This window comes from Diplotaxodon limnothrissa, linkage group LG7 (genome assembly GCF_057381915.1).
Source record: "Diplotaxodon limnothrissa isolate DT_005_m linkage group LG7, D_limnothrissa_male_GT1.1, whole genome shotgun sequence".
Classification (NCBI taxonomy): Eukaryota; Metazoa; Chordata; class Actinopteri; order Cichliformes; family Cichlidae; genus Diplotaxodon; species Diplotaxodon limnothrissa.
Window position 1 is genome coordinate 28,543,863 of NC_140602.1, and position 18,871 is coordinate 28,562,733.

Consider the following 18,871-nt stretch of genomic DNA (forward strand, 5'->3'; position numbering starts at 1 on the left):
CAAGAATTTCACTCACATGTGCTGTACCAATGTACCTGCACATGTGATGTGACAATAAAAGTGATTTGATTTGATTTGTCTATATTTAACACTCTGTCAGAGATGTATAACGTTAAATATGATCCTTCTGCTCTAACGGCTATCTTTGGGATGATACCTCAAGACATCACTTTGCCAAAATACTATTCGAATTCTATTGCCTTTGCTTCACTTATCGCAAGGCGCCTTATACTTTTAAGATGGAAGCAGGAAGCTCCTCCCACACATGAACAGTGGCTTGCAGAGCTCATGAGGTTTTTACATTTAGAAAAGATGAGATATACATTGGCAGGTTCAACCACCAAATTTCTTAAGGCATGGCAGCCATTCCTGATGTACATGGAAACATTTAAAATGACCACCTTGTCATCACCAGATGCCATATCTCTATATCACTATCATAGTTAACTGTACACTGAATGTCCCTTATACATTTTATTTTTATATTTGTTTGTTGTTGGGTTTTTTTTTGTTGTTTTGCAGGGGTTTCTTTGGTTTGTTTGTTTTCCTTCTCCATTTCTGTTATTTTTTGGGATATTGTAAATACTGAGCAGCAAACTACTGTATGTTCAATGTTTTGTTATTAACATGCTGCTGTGACTGAAAATAAAATTTATAATAAAAAAATAAAAAATAAATTTTTTTTTTTTTAAAAGCACACAGAAACTGGGGCAAACTGACAGGAAAAGGTCTGGCAGACCCAAAGCCACCACTGAACCAGAGGACAAGTTTCTGTGTGATAAGCAGCTCACAGGACAACAGCTTCAAGCACAGCTTAATAGTGGTGGTAGTAAGCAAGTCTCAGTTTCAAAGACAAGACTTTGAGCTGCAGATTTGACAGGATGAGTTGCAGCAATAAAGGCATTGCTAAGATGTCAGAATAAGGCAAGAAGGCTTTCCTGGGCCATGAAACACCATCATTGGACTACTGAAGTCTGGAAGAAGGTATTACAGACTGATTAATCAAAATCTAAAATCTTTGGTTCATCACGCAGGATCTTTGTATGCCGCTAAGTAGGCGAGAGGATGGTTCCACAGTGTGTGGCATCAACTCAAACATAGAGGAGGAAGTGTGACAGTCTGGGGCTGTTTTGCTGGATCCAGGGTCACTGACTTGTACAGAGTGGGAGGCTCCCTGAACCAAAATGGCTACCACAGCATTGCAATACCCTCTGATATGTGCCTAGTTGGTCAGGGGTTCATTCTACAGCAAGATAACAACCCAAAGCATAAGTACATGCTATGCCAGAACTATCTCAGGAAAAAAGAACGAGATGGTGAGCTTGAAAACATGAAGTGGCCAGCACAGTCTCCAGACTTAAACCCATCGAGCTGGTTTGGGGTGAACTGGACAGAACAGTGAAAGCAAAGCAACCTACAAGTGCCACACATTTATATGAACTTATGTAAGAGATATGGGAAGAACTTTCTGAAGAATATTTAATGTACATTGTAGAAAGAATGCCATGAGTGTGACCGGTAGTGTATACACACACACACACACACACACACACGCAGTTGGCAGTGTAGTGTCCAAGGTGACATGGTTGAAGTCACCTGAGATAGCAATAAAGGCACTCGGGTGCTTAGTCTGTAACCGGGCTATGGCGGAGTGGGTAATGTCACATGCAGCTGTGGGGTTAGCAGAAGGAGGAGCATAAACCGCCAACAAGATTACATGAGTAAATCCCAACAGTGCACCGTTCAGTGTCCGGGCAACAAATCTGCTCTTTCATTGTTATGTGAGCAGGGTTATACCACTAGTTATTAACAAGAACGGCAAGCCCTCCTTTCTGCTCACCACTGGCTGCACTGTCCCTGTCGGCCTGAACAGCTGCTCCAGACCTTCTGCAGATGTGTTGTGATCAGGCATATCCTGATGACAGACATGTTTTGTACCTCTTTCTCTGTTTAGGCCTCTGCTATCTCGCCGTCTCCCTCCTTCTCTTCTTCTGTCCTCCACCTCTGCATCCATGGTGTATTTTTCTCCAGATTTCAGCCGGTATATCCATGGTTCTGGCTGGTTAGCTGGCTGGCATCAGGGTGATCAGCTGATCTCTGGAGTAAACAAAGTGTGCGGTGTGTAGCTGCTGCGCCACGGTCCCATTCCTCAATGAAAGTAACAGTTCCACGGTAACAAGGAGAACCAAAACGAGCTCGATCCACATTTTTGAAAAGAAAGATATTAAAACAAACTCTCTAAAATACTAAGTAAAAAACTAAGAAAAAAAGCAAGAAAAGTAAAAGTAAAGAGAAAAAAACAGGATCAACTGAAAAAACAGGCTGCATGTGAGTTGATCCATGTGTGCTTCTGATTACATAGTAAAGCATAAAATTATTTAAATCAAACTACGGTAATTTTTCAGCATCATACACAGGATGTTTCTAATTTAAGAGGAAAAAATGGAAGAAAACATTTTAATTTTAGCAGCATTGTGCAGATGACAGAAAGGATTCAATCACAGTCAGTTAACGAGCACACTGAAGGGTATATCCTGGTTACAAATGACTTCAAGATTCCTCACAATGTCATTATATACAGAGGCCAAGGCAATGCCATTCAGAGTAGGTACCTGCTTAGAAACCATGTTTCTAAGACTTTTAGAAACAAGTTTTGTCTGAATTCAGAAAAAAGGAAATCAGAGGTCATCAGACCTTTAGTACTACTTCCAGCAGAGAACCTCATGGAAAAGGAAAACTATAAATCTCTGTGTGTAAAGAAAACTCCCCGCATGAGAAATCTTTAGAGGAATTACTTTAGGTAGGAAATACCCTCAAAACTAACTCCTGTAAGTAACAGCAGTTATTCAAGTTGCTGTTCTTAATGATATCTGTGTCCTGAGCCACAGCGGTACACATAAACGGGGTAGGTTGCATCAGGAAGGCCATCTGGTGTAAAATCTTTGCCAGATCAAACATGCAGCTCATCAAGAATAAGATTTTGTTACTGGATCGGTCAGGCACAAGTTAACAACTATTCAGTCAACCAATTCTTTCCATTCTGGTTGCTTCCATTAAAAATCTTCAACATCTTCAGCTCTGCTATTTCCAAGTCAGCCTCTCGTCTTTTTGTTAGTGCCACCGTCTCCAAATCATAAATCATGGCATGTTTCACTATTATTTTATCAACCTTCCCTTTCACTGCTATCCTTCTGTCAAAGATCACCTCTAATATATGCCTTCAACCACTGCCTACACTCTCTTCTTCGCCTCTCTTGTGCACTGTCCATTGCTTTGGATAATTGACCCCAGATACTTAAACTTGTCCACCTTCACTACCTCTACTTACATCTTTACTACACCTTCTCATTCACACATATGTGTTCTTCTCACTTTTAGGACTGTATAAAACAATCTGGTTAAAAAGTCCACCGGCCTTTCTCCTAAACATTTCCATACCTCCAAACCTGAACCAAGTGTCTTTCCACTCTACATCCTCTTGATTGTCGTCCTCATTTCCTCCTTACTAATCCTCTGCACTTCCTGGTTCTTTAATGTCCAGCCTGACATTTTTTGAAGGGCGCATTTGAAGATCGATTAAGCCACATCGAGGCAACATAAGCTGTAAAATTCCAAATGCAGTCTAAACAGTCTAAACAAAGCTATCAAGGAATAACATTTCACAAGTTATGTTACATATGTGACAATAGTGAAACAGGCCCCATTGTTTAGGTTTTAAAGCTTTACTTTAAAACCTAAACAATACGAAAACTGACTTTAATATTTCAGAGTTTGTTGCAATTTTATGCGTAATTAATATAATAATATTTCCTATTTTTCATTTACATGAATATCACTTTTAACGTCCTTGACTAAAGCAGTTTGATACCAAAGTCTGTTTGGCAGTATGAAGCCAGTCAAGTGTTCCCATAACTGTCAAAACATTGCCTAATTCAAAACAACTCAGACAAAATAACTGATTTTTTTTCCAATCAATAAGGTTGAATGTGAATGCACCATGCCAGCAGATTTGTTGTCTGTGTGCACTTTCTGTAACATTTCCATGAAAACTTTACAACAAATAAAAAAGCAAGCACAAAGGCACAGAAAAATCTCTTTTAAATGGGGTCTTTAGTGGTTACTAAGATCAATTCAGTGAGTTGGAAGCTGACATATTTTCTCTGATACTCACAAAGAGCTCATCAAGAGCTTTCAAATGATACGAGAAACTGAATTTTCCCAGCAAATGTCACTCAAACCCTCTGAATGAAATTACAGCTGAAAACAAATCAGACGGGGCACAGGTTGGCAAGAAGCCAAACTCAAAATGTGCCGAGCTGAGAGAAACACAACACAAAGCGGTGTTTGGTTTGGTAGCACTCAAGGCAGAGTGTTGAGTGACAGCTTGTCGGGGCTTAGATGTATTGTTGCTGCTAAATGAAGCAAGTGCAATGGAGGCGAGGCTGCTGTCAATGCTTCTCTGGGGTTGGGGATGGTGATGGGGAGATGTATCCCTGTAGACTTAAGTTTGTGTGTTTGCTTTCAGTTTGGCTCAAGTGAAAACAATAAGTACTACATCTGCCTGCGGGATCCAACTAACCCTCTGGCTCTTTAGTGATGATGTCAGTTGACAAGAGTTGTCATGAGTCGAGCTTGCTGAGCGGCATGGCAGAGCACTGGGTGTAGATGCCACTTCACCTTACATTTGTAGAAAGGAGATGAGGCCGAGTGGCATGTGATTCTGTTTGTCACCTACCTCCTCTCCTATTTACGTCTGTGTAGATGGAGAGGATTGTTGTTTAAAGGGTTGGGGGAGGTAAAAGCTGCTGTCACATCCTGTGTTGCTGCGGTGTAGATGGCTCTGAGCAGAAGAGATCTCAACTGACAGGTGACTCCCGCTGGCTCTGATAATGCTCCTTTAAACTCGATCCTGATTCAAATCCATCTCATCAAACTTACGCAAACCTTCAAACAAGTCATCTCAGAGTTCCTTTTGAAGCCGGCTAAAGTTTGACTGTTTTATCAAACACACAGCACAAGTTATTGATTTAAAGGTCAGACACAATTGATTATGTTGTATTTTACAAAATTTGTGTAGTGTAGTGACAATTTGGCTCCCATTATCATAAGGGACAGGGCCTGTAAATAAACACTTCCACGAGGAACTTAGCTACAACTGGGAGGATTAGAGATGCTGTAGCTTAGACACTTGCTTCTTTGCTTTTTTGATGCAGGAAACCGCTTTATTCCAAAGATGCAACCATTAGCCCCACAATGTTCACCAAATTTAGATGGATCCAATTTGATTCTGTCATAGCAGACAAGGTACAGCTTCCTGACACTGCATATCAGGAAGATGTTTGCACTGTTATTGTTGTAAATTGTGAAAAACGTGCAATATTTGCTCACATCTCTTAAGACTAAAAGGTTATTATAAAGGCATTAACATATAACTGAACACTACTGTTTAATCCTGTAAGTTATAATACTGTTTTATAGTTTCTTCACAAAGGCTGCAAAGCAGGAAAATCAAACCTTACAAAATTGCTTTGTTGTTTTTCATTACTTAAAAAAATAAAACACAGTCATAGTGTCATTTAAGCCACTAAAATAGAGACATAAGCTGCAAACATGTTTTCAATTTGCCATAAAAATGAAAAAAGCCACTAAAACAATAAAACGATAAAACGATAAGACATGAGAAAATAACTTTTAGTTTGGAATTAAATTGTGAGAAGAAATAGGTTAATGGCCGACCCTTCAGAATAAATTATCATTCATAAAGGAGAGAAAAACTAGCTGTTAACAAGAACTGTTAAATCACAACTGAGGTGGAGCTACTATACAAAAATGAAACAAGGAAAAGTATATAAAGAGTGTTCTGGAAGTAAAGCTGAAGGTGTGATGTTGACTGTTGTCAGCGCATTAGCCCCACAAGTGGGATTAGTGGTAGAAAGTATTCCTGGTGGAAAGAGTGATGATTGGACAGACTTCAGTGGACATGTAGGTGAAGCGAACACAGGTGATGATTAGGTCTTGGGTTGGTATGGTGTTAAGGTGAGGAATGTGGAGGCAGATGAATTTTGCGAAAAGAACAGAAATGGCTGTGGTAGTGAGGGAAACTGCCAAGAAGATATGTAGTGTATGCTGTGGACGGAGGATAGAAGACAAAGCAAAGCTAAAGTGGGATAGTCGAAGAGATGAAGAAAGTAGACAAGCTGTTTATTGAGTTGAGCATAAGGTTGAACATAAAGAAAGGAGTAAAGATGGAACTGTACTAACAAGAGAAGAGACTGTGCTGAGAAGATGGAAGGAGTACTTTGATGGGGGAGATGAATGAAGAGAATAAGAGAGAGAGCAGGATTGATGGAGAAAAAAACAGGACGAAGAGGGTAAGTAAGGTGAAAGTAAGGGCAGCTATGAAGAGAATGAAAAGTGGAAAACCACTGAGAATATTTATGAATGCAATTAAGTAGGACTGAACTGAATGCTAGGGTGAGATGGAGGCAGCTGATCCACTGTGGTGAACCCTAAAAGGACTATGTGAAAGAACAAGAAGAAAGATTAGTGCAAAGCAAAAGAGTACGACTGCTTTAAGAAGTCGTGAAATATATATTTATATAGTTTTTCAGAGATAAGAGTCACAAAGTGCCTTACAAAAGCTAATATAGAAAGGTATAATTAAACGGGAATACAATTTTTATAATTAGGAAATTAAAAAGTAAAAGAAGCAGAAATAAAGCCAATATAAAAGAATAAGGGATAAATACAGAAACATGAATAAAAATGACCAAAACTGAGGTGCCTTTAACAATACGTAGAGGAAAAAACAGCAGCGTCTGTGATTTTAGCAAACAATTAAGAGAAAAAAAAAGGATTTTTGTTTATATTCAACTACTGAAGCTCTCTAACAACCATAAGGAATTGTGACTCTGGTTCATCAGGAGCAAAGATAAACATTGTGATATCATAAAACACACACACAAAAGTTCACAAAGGGTGTTAGGGGTGGATGTGCAGCTCGAGTTTGCTACCCACACACAGTGCTGGCATTGGTATACTTTAATCCCTGCAGTCCCAAAACCTAACATCTTAGCAAGCACCAGACTACTTTACATGGAATTATCTATTCCATATAAATATTTGACATATCTGAAATTCCCAAATGGAAATCTTGAAGAACTGTAAGCTAAAATGTATGTTAGAGATTTGATTTTAAAGTTAACATCTTCTAGTTTCCTAAACTATGCTTATTTACCATGTGGATAAAATAAAACCTAGCCCTAACAATAGCACTAAGTGATTTGCCACCAAGCGAGTGGATGTTAAGTGATCAACATTTGTTACCATCTATGCTCTTATTTAGACCTTTTCATTCTGTAGAAATGAGACAAAGATCTCCATGCCTGTGGAGTGCAGTTACTCTAATGATTCCTAACTACCTGTTTCCGTGGACGTGGGAGGCGCAGAAGGCATAGCTGTAGTGTAGCAGCATTGGGTCGACGAGAGCATTGTTCTCCGAATAATCCATCAGCTCCTTCAGGTAGCTCAGATGGCGGTGGCAGCCTCGAACACCATACCGAGCACAGTACTCATCCAGGACAAACACCTGACCAGGACTGAACCAGCCCTAAAGATAAAATACATGCACACCAGACAGATAAGTTAAAACAAACCAACAAAGATTGGCTAATAAAGCGTCAGACCTTAGTGACGTGTACGGGTTATTTAGACTAATTTTGCCTTCTTTTTTGGAGAACTTCCACAGATTAAACATTTCTTTCAAGCCACTCATCTTATCAAACTTAACATCCGCTAGATAAAGTTTAAAATATAGTTTAAAATTATATTGAAACGATTTTCAAAATCAAGACGGGGGGGGCAGTTGTGGTGTCTGATGAGGACTCATCTGATGCCTCTGCTACTTCAGGTTTACCTGCAGTTTTTCACAAACCTGTCCATGCCTTACTATCAGCATAGAACAATGCATTAGTTTTATTTTTCCTCCTTGCACCTCCCTTTATAAAACTTTTTAAATTAATCTATAGACTTTATTATCATTTCAGTGCTTTTCAATCGTAAAACAATAAATTGATGTTACATTTTTGTAAATATTCTTTGTTTATCAAACATATGAGTGTTGGGATCCTTATAGCCAAAATGCATGACTAATAAAAGATAATTTATGTGAATGATTTTATTGTTTTAACAAAGATAAACCTAGGACTTGAGAGAAAACACAGTTTGTTCCAAAGTTTAGACATGGCTGAACATCCTCTTCACAAATTCCTGTAACTGTGGGAGATGCAAAACAAAATGCCACAATTAGGCACTACAAACTCAAAAATACTACAATTAAGAACCAGTCCAAAGGTTAACTCTTCTATTATTAATTCTCTGCTAGAATTTAAAAAGATAAAAAGCAGGAAAAAGGTGTGGAACAACTGGAACATCTTGAGATGTTCATTAGCTCAGTCATCTCGCACATAATCACTAAATTAGGCATGAAGCTTACAACAGTAATTAGGATTCCTAACAGAAGGAACATTAACAAATTAGCGCCTCTAGTGAGCTGACAGTCCCCCCCCCCAAAACACACACACACACACACACACACACACACACACACACACACACACACACACACACACACACACACACACACACACACAGCTCTTCACCAGGCAACAAGCAACTCAGGAGAGAAGACAACCAGGAGAGAAACAGTTTCACCTTCAACACAGGTTGCGTCTGTACTGGATTACCTGTCATTTGAAAGTCAAAAGAGTCCGTTTGTATAGCAAAATGACAGTGGGTAGATCAAATGTTTCTTTTAATAAAATAAAGTGATATTGTCTAAAATTCAAATACATGAAATTGTAAAGTGAAGGTTGTTCTTTTGTTTGATTGTGCTTCTGTGAAATAGTTTTTCTTCCAGCTCAGCCACTTTAGGATACAAAATGTTACAGAAATGTCATGACTTTATACTTTGATTTCAAAGACTCTTTGAAAAACTAGGCGAGAGATCACTGGTTGAAATACACTGAATCTTTTGTGAATTAAGAATAAATAGCATTCGTGCCTTGATGATTCTGTAACTCACTTGGGAAGAATACTTTTTTCAATGTTCATTTGTTCATTTAAAAAAAAAAAGGTTCCAGTCTGTGTAGAGTTTGCGTATTTGCATATTGTTGTGATTAAGCCGAAAGAGGCAAAGATTTATGCTGACATTCAGTGTTAAGACGTGACTGATATTGAAAGAAAAATCAAGTAAAATGAGAAAAGGCAGAAATGAATGGTCTTTCCAAATAGAGCAGGGCGATATGGCCATAAATATTTATCACGATATATATTTGAAAATTTGCGATAACGATATATATATATAATAATATAACGATATATAATTGATGCGAGACAAAATACAACTCCACAACATTACTAGCGCAAAAAGACAACCTTCCATTTATTTTCACTTAAACAAGAAGCTGGTTTTTATGTGTATTAAAGCTATATAAAAATTTAACAGTGCAAATGCAAATTCCTTGCTGAAAGTTTAACCAAAAGGCATTTCCAGTAGAAATGGGCTGACATATCCTGAGCATAACCATGTATAATATCCACTGAAGTTAAAAAGAGGTGCTTTGCAACATTAAACTGCAGTGTGCAGTACGTATTTTTCGGACCATAAGGTGCACAGGATTATAAGGCACATTAAGTGAAACAAAGCAGTCAGATAAATCAAACTTTATTAAACTCATTCTTCTTGCTTCCTCCACTTCTGTACCATTGATTCATTAATGTTGAATTCTCTGGCAGCTGCTCTATTCCCATGTTGTTGCAGTATATTAATGACTAACCTCGTATTGTGGATGGATTATCTCAGTTGTTCTCCTGACTGAAGTTTGGTCCGTTTACAGCATCCTGCCATGCGATTGCATTTGTCTCTAACTATCAGGAACCTTAACGTTAACTTTTATAAGTGGAAAAGTGTTAGTGTTCGTCCTCCAGCTTCACTGTGTATGTTATGCTAACATAGCTGTGTCGCTAGCGATCACGTAGCACATCATTATATACCAGCTAGCCCAACTTCAGTAACCCTACAAACGTCACTGCTATTTAGTTTCCTCTCTTCATTTATGTTGGAAGTGATAGCAGAGCTGTACGTTTGAATTTTTTCAGAAATCTCTCAGTCAGAACATGCAATATCATGCTTAGGTAACTAGCAAAACTAGCGAGCTAACTCCCGCTAGCTTCCTGCTAACTTCTAACTCCGTTAAATGTACCGGTAATAACTTTTGTTTTCATAGATGCCTGGAAGTTAAACTTCATAGTTACACCTGCTAAAGCAGCAATGCTGATCGTTTTATTAAAGATGAAAGAATTTAGACAGTTTTTAACTCTCAGTGATGCTGCAGTGTTTGTTTGACCTGAAGCATACGGAGTTACCCAGATTACTCCCAGATTTAAGAGCATCTTAGTCCGACAAATACGACAATAACGACGGCCGCTTGCATGACTGCTCCCCTACCCATCTCTCAAACACAATCTCAAGGGGGGATGAGTCGGACTACAGAGATGAGGTTAACAGACTGACTGAGTGGTGTTCAGTTAACAACCTCCAACTGAACACCATGAAAACTAAAGAACTTATCTTGGACTTCAGGAAGGGCAGAGCAGACCCGGCCCCACTTTACATTCACGGGAACTGTGTGGAGAGGGTACGCTCCATGAGGTTTCTGGGCATGCAGATCTCTGATGACCTCTCCTGGACTGCAAATACCACGGCAGTGGTAAAAAAGGCCCAGCAACATCTCCACTTTCTGAGAGTGCTCAGGAGGAACAACCTGGAGGAGAGGCTGCTGGTGACATTTTACAGAGCCACCATAGAGAGCATCCTAACGTACGGCATAACAACATGGTATGCAGGGTGCTCAGCTGCGGACAGGAAAGTACTGCAGAGGGTCATCAACACAGCCCAGAAGATCACTGGCTGCTCTCTGGCCAGCCTGGAGGTCATTGCAAACTCTCGGTACCTCAGCAGAGCTGGCAATATCATCAAGGACCACTCTCACCCCAGCAATCAACAGTTTGAACTATTACTGTCAGGCCGACGGTACAGGTCACATAAAACCAGGACAAACAGATTCAGGGATAGCTTCTTTCCCAGAGCTATCACCGTAGTAAATAAGCACAAAAACAATTGAACCTGCTTAGCTATACCATACCGTCACTGCCATTATATCATGCTGCTATTCATACTGTCATTATATTAATGCTGCTTACTATTGTTTGAATACTTGTGATTGTTTTATTGTACTTTTTATATTTTACATTATATTTATTATTGAATCTTGCACCAAGGGAGTGGCACTCCAATTTCGTTGTACTCTGTACAATGACAATAAAGGCAATTCTATTCTATTCTATTCTATGTTCTGCAAAAAAATGTGCTTTGTTGTGTATCTGACGGACAAACACCAAACCAGTTCCACATCACTGAAGTTGCACCATTTTCACAAACCAATTCTGGTTCATCTGTTTCACTCAACAATCAGCCATGTGCGTATGAAAACAAAGGCACTGCGCATGCGCGTTTTACTCATATTCTATCGCGATATTTTATTTTCCTATCGTTGCCTAACATTATACTGGTATTACCGTGAACGGTATAATATGGCCCAGCCCTATTTCCAAAGACATTTTATACTGAAACTTGTTATATTCAAAGATAACACAGTCAAAAAGGTATGTATGGTAGTACACAAACTTCAACCGCTCCAGAACGTTTGGCCACCACACGCAGCCATTTATTTGTCAAGTCTCTGGAAAAGAGTTCAAAGAATACACAGTGTGTAAGTGGGTGCTTGGTCTCTAAGGTTGAACCCACTAGGCAGTACCTTCAACAAGGCCAAACAGAGTACTTTCAGGAGGGAAGCGCTGATCCAATTTGTCTGATCCATTCATTTCAGTTCTATATTTTTCCTGTTTATGTCACCATGCAACAGCTGCAGCTAAGTAGCATGAAGGATGCTTAAGGGTCAGCAGTTTGGATATACTACACCAACAGCTTCTACATGTTTTTATCTTATACCTGGTATGGAATTAGAGTAGTGAGAATGAATATGAGGTAACCTCTCCTGCTAGGTGCTAGATGTGAGAATGGGCAACTTCTACTCCACTACTACTCACAGTGAGCCTCCTAAAAGTATTGGTTGAATTTGAAAATTCACTATGAACACCATTCAATTCATAAACCACAAAAAAGAGGGTTTTTTTTTTTTTTTTTTTACATCTTTCCAAAAGAAGATGCAAGAAATTATTTATGTTGACTTAAAAAAAATCTGCTTGAAAGATCATTTAAGGATTTGAAATGAAAACTACTTCCAGTTTTTTTATTTAGAGTCTAAGTGACATGCTGTTTCTTGTCAGGTTTAACTGGACCTGACAGAGCCCCCTCACCCCCAACCCACCCACCCAAACTCTCAGTTTGTTTGTCACTTCTTCAATTTCTTCATTTTTCTTTCCGTCTGTGGACTTGAGCTATTAATATCGCACCACGGAAGGAGAGAGAGAGGGTCTTGTCGGCAGGCGTTAAGCGACAAGATGTTCCTCTGTGACAAACAGATGGCACACTCCAGTCTTGGCACTAACAGCTCAATTAGCAGCTAACGAGCCGACTGCCTTGTTAGCTCCATCAGCCGTGGCTGCCTATCTCCATGTCAGAGCGCCAACGTCCGCCACCCCCTCTGAGGGATGACATGACCCATGAGGAGTCAAAGCAGTGTGGCAGCTCTGAAGTAGCGAACAGCTTGGCTTTTCATCACCTTACTACAGATGGAAAGCTGAGAGTAAAATGCTAAGGATTTTTTACCTCAGGGTCTTGCTGACTTCTTTTTGGCCAGTTAGGCCATTTTTTAATCCAAGAATTCTTCTGACCCCACCAGACAAGAGTAGTCACTTCATCATGCAGATTTACATGGCATATGTAGAATTACATGCTCTACATATTCTTCATCAAAAATATCACTGTCTTTGTCTCACTGGGAATCCAAAACAAAGGCAAGACATGGCTGGTATTTAAGCACTACTGTTTAGTTTCTGTAACCTGTAGATATGCTTGCGTATGCCTATCAACAGCAAAGTGAAGCTGAAATGACAGCAGCTCAGCCAAACAGACCCAATAGAAGGTCTACAAGAAAAAACAAGAAGAGTTTACACACTGAATTTATTAGTTTTAGTGATTCTTCTCACAATTACTGACATGTTACTTGAGGCCTGTACCACAAAGTTGGTTCAGCATACCCATGGTATCATTAGTCAATCTGGATTCACTTACCCTAACAGTGGCAAGCGGTCACATGAAGCTAGCTATCAACTCACTAAGTTTCCCCAGGGTTTCCCTTGTACATTCACATAAAATGGGTGACGTTAGCAGAAATGACTAATCACAATTATGAATAAATGTACTGGCATTAGAGTGACTGATTTTACAAAGGAAGATGAAACTATACTATGGGGAAAAATCTGAAGAGGTTAAACAAGTAATACGACCAGCAAGGTAACTGCCAGAGACCAAGCAGCTGAGTGTGAGAGGTAAAGAGAAAAGCACTGTAGAGTAACATAGCATTAAAAGTTTGCACTTTAAGGGGTTTGGTCAGTAAGACTGGAAAACAGCTACTATATTAATCAAGTTTAGTCTATCTGAAGCCTGGAAAGAAAGCCAACAAAAATACAGACTAAGTTAACTGCCTTATCAATGTGACAATGCTATCATTCAGACATCTGATAGATTTTAATCAAAGATTTCATTAAATTAATGTTTAAAGGACAGTTTTAGTTTTTATTCTCTCAGCTGCACGCTCAGTGGTGTTTAATAGTTTGACAGTAAAGAATAAATATAAACAGAACACAGGTTTAGTCTATGTGGAAGTTTGATACAAGGTCAGCATGTACAGTGTAGGTATACTGCTTTAAGATCATATATTATTGCTTACAGAACACTAAAATTGTTCCTGGGTGAGAGAGGACAAAGAGCGATTCTGACAGGGAAAAAAAATAATAGTGGAAAAATTTAAGGAATCCACGTCTCCCTGCCTGAGACAGGATCACCTGGTGCCTTAACCAACTAGCTATAGTCAGGCTCACCACAGTACACAGTCTGCAACCAGTTTCCTGGAGAGGTGTTGGACTCTGTTAAACTCAGGATTTGCCCTAGGTGAGAGGGGGCAGGCAGGGGTAGGTATACTTGTACGCTACATGCACATTGGGGTTTTCCTTGGTGGGCTGTTTCCCTGCGCCTCCGGGTCAGGAAATGGGTCCCTAATGTTGTTTGTGCCTATATGCGCAAGTACCCAGACTTCATAGAGTCACTGATGGAAAAGCTTGGGTGAAGTTAGACATTCCACCGCATCTCTCGAGGTTTAAAAAGTGTCCGCTTCCTCACACATAATTAATGGCAGATTTAATGCAACATTAACTCAAGCTGAATTTCTGAGAGGACTAAAAATTATAAGAGTATTTTGGGCCAATGTTCACGAACTGCCTGTAATATTGTTTCCTGTTTCTACTTGATATCTCAGTTTGTGTGCTATCAGTGACACAGCTGATATCCACAAACTAAAAGAAAAGTTTAATTTTAAATCTTAAAAAAAAGCAAAGCTACATCTTTATGTGCTGAAATCAAATGATGGCATCTGGCTGTCAGGATCTGGGCAGACTGTGTGTGTTTTTGTGTCTTCTGCTGCAGGTGATTTGGTGTGCAGACACCCTGGGGTCTGAGTACTAATTTCTGGAAATCACTTAGGGGAGCGTTTTTCCACACACACATAAAGATTTGGTCACTTTTATAGCAAGAACAAATCCAGACCTGGGCGCAGGTCCCCCGCCCCCCACCCTAGAACAGGTCACATAATGTTGCTCCTGAAGCATTCATGTTGACAGCCAACTTTGGAGTATGTCCTGTGGTGGCTTTAGTTCAGGTGGTAGAGCAGGTCACCTACTAATCGGAAAGTTGGTGGTTTGTGATCCCCATCTTCTCTAGTCTGCATGCCAAATATCCTTGGGCAAGATATTAACCCCAACTTCCTTTTTGATGGCTGTGAGTCACACACTATGAATGTTAGATAGAAAGCACTTACATAGAACGAGGACAGAAAAAAGTGCTTGTGTCAGTGGTGAATGAGGCAAGTTGTGTAAAGCGCTTTGAGTGCTCAGAGTAGTAAAGCTATATGTAAGAACCAGTCCATTTAAGATTTTTCCATTATGTGCAAGCAGTAAGTCAGGAACACAACCATCTGCCAGTTAGCTCAAGTCATCCTTGGTCCCAGATTCACCATAGCTGTACATTTCATGCCACTACCCAAGCTACCCTCAGCATTTTAAACAGCTAAAAGGTTAACCAAGCATGTGTTCAGTTTCTATGGCAACCCTAGTGACATTTTTGATATTTGATATTTTTCAAGCAGTCAGGTTACAAAGTATTCTAAATTATTCTTAATGAGGAATTAGGCAAAAATTTACATGTGCAGTACTCCATACAGTTTACATCCTTTTAGAGAAATATTATGCAGAATTAATATTCACTTTAGTTCAGTTCAATTCAGTTCATGTCAAATCACAAAAACAATTGCCCTAACAATCATATGACCCCCTATGAGCAAGTGCTTTCGTGACAGTAGGAAGGAAAAACTTCCTTTTAACAGGAATAAACCTCCAGCAGAACCAGGCTCGGGAGGGACGGCCATCTGCCACAATAAGTTGGGAGTTATGGGAGGAAGTCAGGACAAAGACATGATGTGGAAGAGAGCCACTGATTAATAATAACAAATGATTAAATGCAGAATAGTGTATAAACCCACTTTCTGGAAATAAAAGATTGACATAATGACTATTACCTACACATTACAAATCCTTATGATAATATTTTTGATGCTGACATTTTTGGGGGGGTTTTTATAACCAAAAGTGAACACTTAGAATTCTACGCTCAAGTCTCGAAGTTACCAGCTAATGCTAACTAGCTTTGGTAGCAAGCTATATTCATAGACTTTACAAGGTACAGTGCACAGAGACACATACCTGATTGGTAAATGGACTGGTTCTTATATGGCACTTTTCTACTTTAACTGAGCACTGAAAGCGGCTTTATACATCTTCCCTCATTCACCCATTCTCAAGAATTTTTTCCAGGCTTTTCTTATGTAAGTGTTTTCAATCTAACATTCACACACATTCAAAATTCATTTGTTTGCAACTACAAGCAGAACTGAATCTGACTTTTTCCCCTCAGTTGAGGCTCCCTCTTCCCAGTTTCACATTTGCCAAGCTTGCCACATCCTTAATAAAAAATAATCTCACCATCTCCAGGTCTGCCTTCTGGGTCCAACTTTAACCTCCCTGACATTATCAATTTGTTAGTCAAAGAGAATGAGCTGGAAAGAATATGCAACAGATCCGGGTTATTAAAATAAATGGAAATGTACTAACAACTGAAAAGAATATGTTGAGAAGTTGGAAGGAGTACTTTTAACAAGGTTATGAAATAAACAGAGAGAGAAAAGAACCAATGGAAAACAGCAAATCATGAAGGATTAGTAAATAGGAACTGAGGGCAGCTGTGAAGAGAATGAAATTGGAAGGCAGTTAGTCCAGATGACATACCCATGGAGAAGATAAGCAGAGACAAGCCTTCCACCAAAGACTAGTTTATCCAAAATGCTCATGCGCCTGAAAGGAGAAGTCTCAAAAAAAATCCACCTGTAATAAGTTGAGCTCTGTTCTGTGAAGATTGACTTGCCTATTTTGAGAGTCACTGCCCCCAGCGCTCCCATCCTATTAATGTATCCCCTTGCGCTGATGGTTACATAGTAGCATTCCAAAAGTGCCTCATTTTCATGTCTTGCTCACCGATGCCATCTTGTTCTATTAGCACACTTCTCATCAGGGTGTCCTGGTTCCTCAACACTTGATGTCAACCTTGTTAATCTGGGCACCATTCGAGTTGGTATGGCTTCATATTTATGTCTCTTGCTCATGTCTGAGGTGGGCTTGGCAGCAGTGCTTAGTGACATGCTTGTCTTCAAGGTGAACAGCCACAAGTAACAGTATCCTCATGGAGGATGAGACCATAGAAAGGTGCAATAAAGAAGTTGCCTAAGAAGTACAGCAAGCTGCTCATACTTCTAGCCTTGGAAACTGCCAAGAAAAGACTCACAGCACTGGCCAGCCACTTGAAGAGGTATACCAGAGAGATAGAAGGCAAGAGGGTAAGCCAGCTCTACTCCATGTAACCATCTAAGGTATACTCCCAGTGGCAGGGGAACAGTATGAGAAAAGCACCATCAAAGCTAGAGATGGATCAATACTGGAAGAGCATATGGGAAGGATGAAATGCATAACCATCACAGACATCCAAGAATGGGTCTCCAGTATGAAGAGTTGGGGTTGGACAACCTTAGGCCCTGACATGATTCACGCTTACTGGCTGAAGAAGCTGACTGCATTCCATGAGCATCTGGCAGCACCACTGAACCAGATGCTAGTCGACGAGAGACAATCGTAATACCTAACTGAAGGCTGGACACTCCTTATCCCAGAAGGGACCAGTCCCATCCAACTACCGGCGAATAAACTGCCTCAGTACCACATGGAAGCTCCTATCAGGCATCATAGCAGCTAAGATGAACAGGAACGTGATTCAATACATGAGCGGAGCACATAAAAGGAATTGGCAGAGGAGCAAAACACCAGCTACTGGTAGACAGAGCAGTCGCTCAAGACTGCAAGACCAGATTGACCAATGTGTGCACTGCCTGGATTGTCTAATAGAAGGCCTTTGACTTGATGCCCCACACCTGGATCCTGAAATGCCTGGAACTGTACAAGATCAACAGCACCCTAAGAGCCTTCATCCGGAACTTAATCAGGATGTGGTGTACAGCACTCACCCTTAAGCCAACTTGAACAGCTTGACAGCTGCAGGACCAGTTGGTTCCTGGCCAACAACGCCGCCGGCCTCATCAGGGTCCTTTGACTGCATGGGGAATGGAGGCGACCCCCACGCCATTCCGGAGGTCAGCGTGTAGTGCATGTAGGAGGAACCTGCCACGCCTTCGCCAGAAGTTGTCACGCCGGTGGGACGTGCTCTGGCCGAGCCGGAGATTAGTGCACCGGATGGACCGACAACTGCCAAACCACCTGTGAGCCCTGTCTCATGTCACGCCTACTGCACCAGACACCTGGCAAGCTGCCCATGAGCCATGGGTTGTGCCTGCTGTGCCGCCGCTGGATACGTGATCAACTCCCAGATCCCATTCATCCCTGCCACTGGTCCATTGGCCACTGGCAAGGAGTAGATTCAGCCGGACCTCCCTGGCCTCAGTCGAGCAATGAGGGTATGTGGCAGGTGTGGTTTGTGGCGCGGCGGCAGGGGAAGCCGACGCAAGGGAGCGTCATCAGCAATCACACCTCACTGCATAAAAAGAATTAACTGGGTCCTGAGTTTGTTGTTGTTATTGTGTATGTATGGCTGGCAGCTGAAAAGCTGCAGGTATGTTGAAACATCAACCAAGGATTAAAGTGTGTCAAAAGTGTGAACTATGGTGGTGCGGTCCGTCCTTACTGCCACAATACATAAAGGATGCTGAATATGGAGATGCCAGGGAAAAGTAAAAAACGAATGAGAAGATTCATGAGTGAAGGAGGACATGCACAGGACTGGTATAACAAAAGAGGGTGCTAAGCATTGGGTGAGATTGAGGCAGATGATTGAGATGATCCTTCAAAGGAGCAGTTGAAAGAATAACTGAGAAGTACACAAAGAATTATATTAACTAGAACAGTGGTTCTCAAACACGTACCACTAGAGGGAGCCCACCCAAAAACTTTTTTAAGA

At 40.5% G+C, this 18,871-nt stretch overlaps 1 protein-coding gene across 1 annotated transcript in view; it reads right to left on the minus strand.

Annotated features, from left to right (window-relative positions):
- The window catches only part of cadps2 (Ca++-dependent secretion activator 2), a 194,711-nt gene that overhangs the window by 76,906 nt on the left and 98,934 nt on the right, over positions 1-18,871 (minus strand). Inside the window, exon 13 of the mRNA XM_085357839.1 lies at positions 7,422-7,609. Coding sequence (XP_085213965.1) covers positions 7,422-7,609 — 188 coding nt within the window. The remainder of the gene's footprint in view (positions 1-7,421; positions 7,610-18,871) is intronic.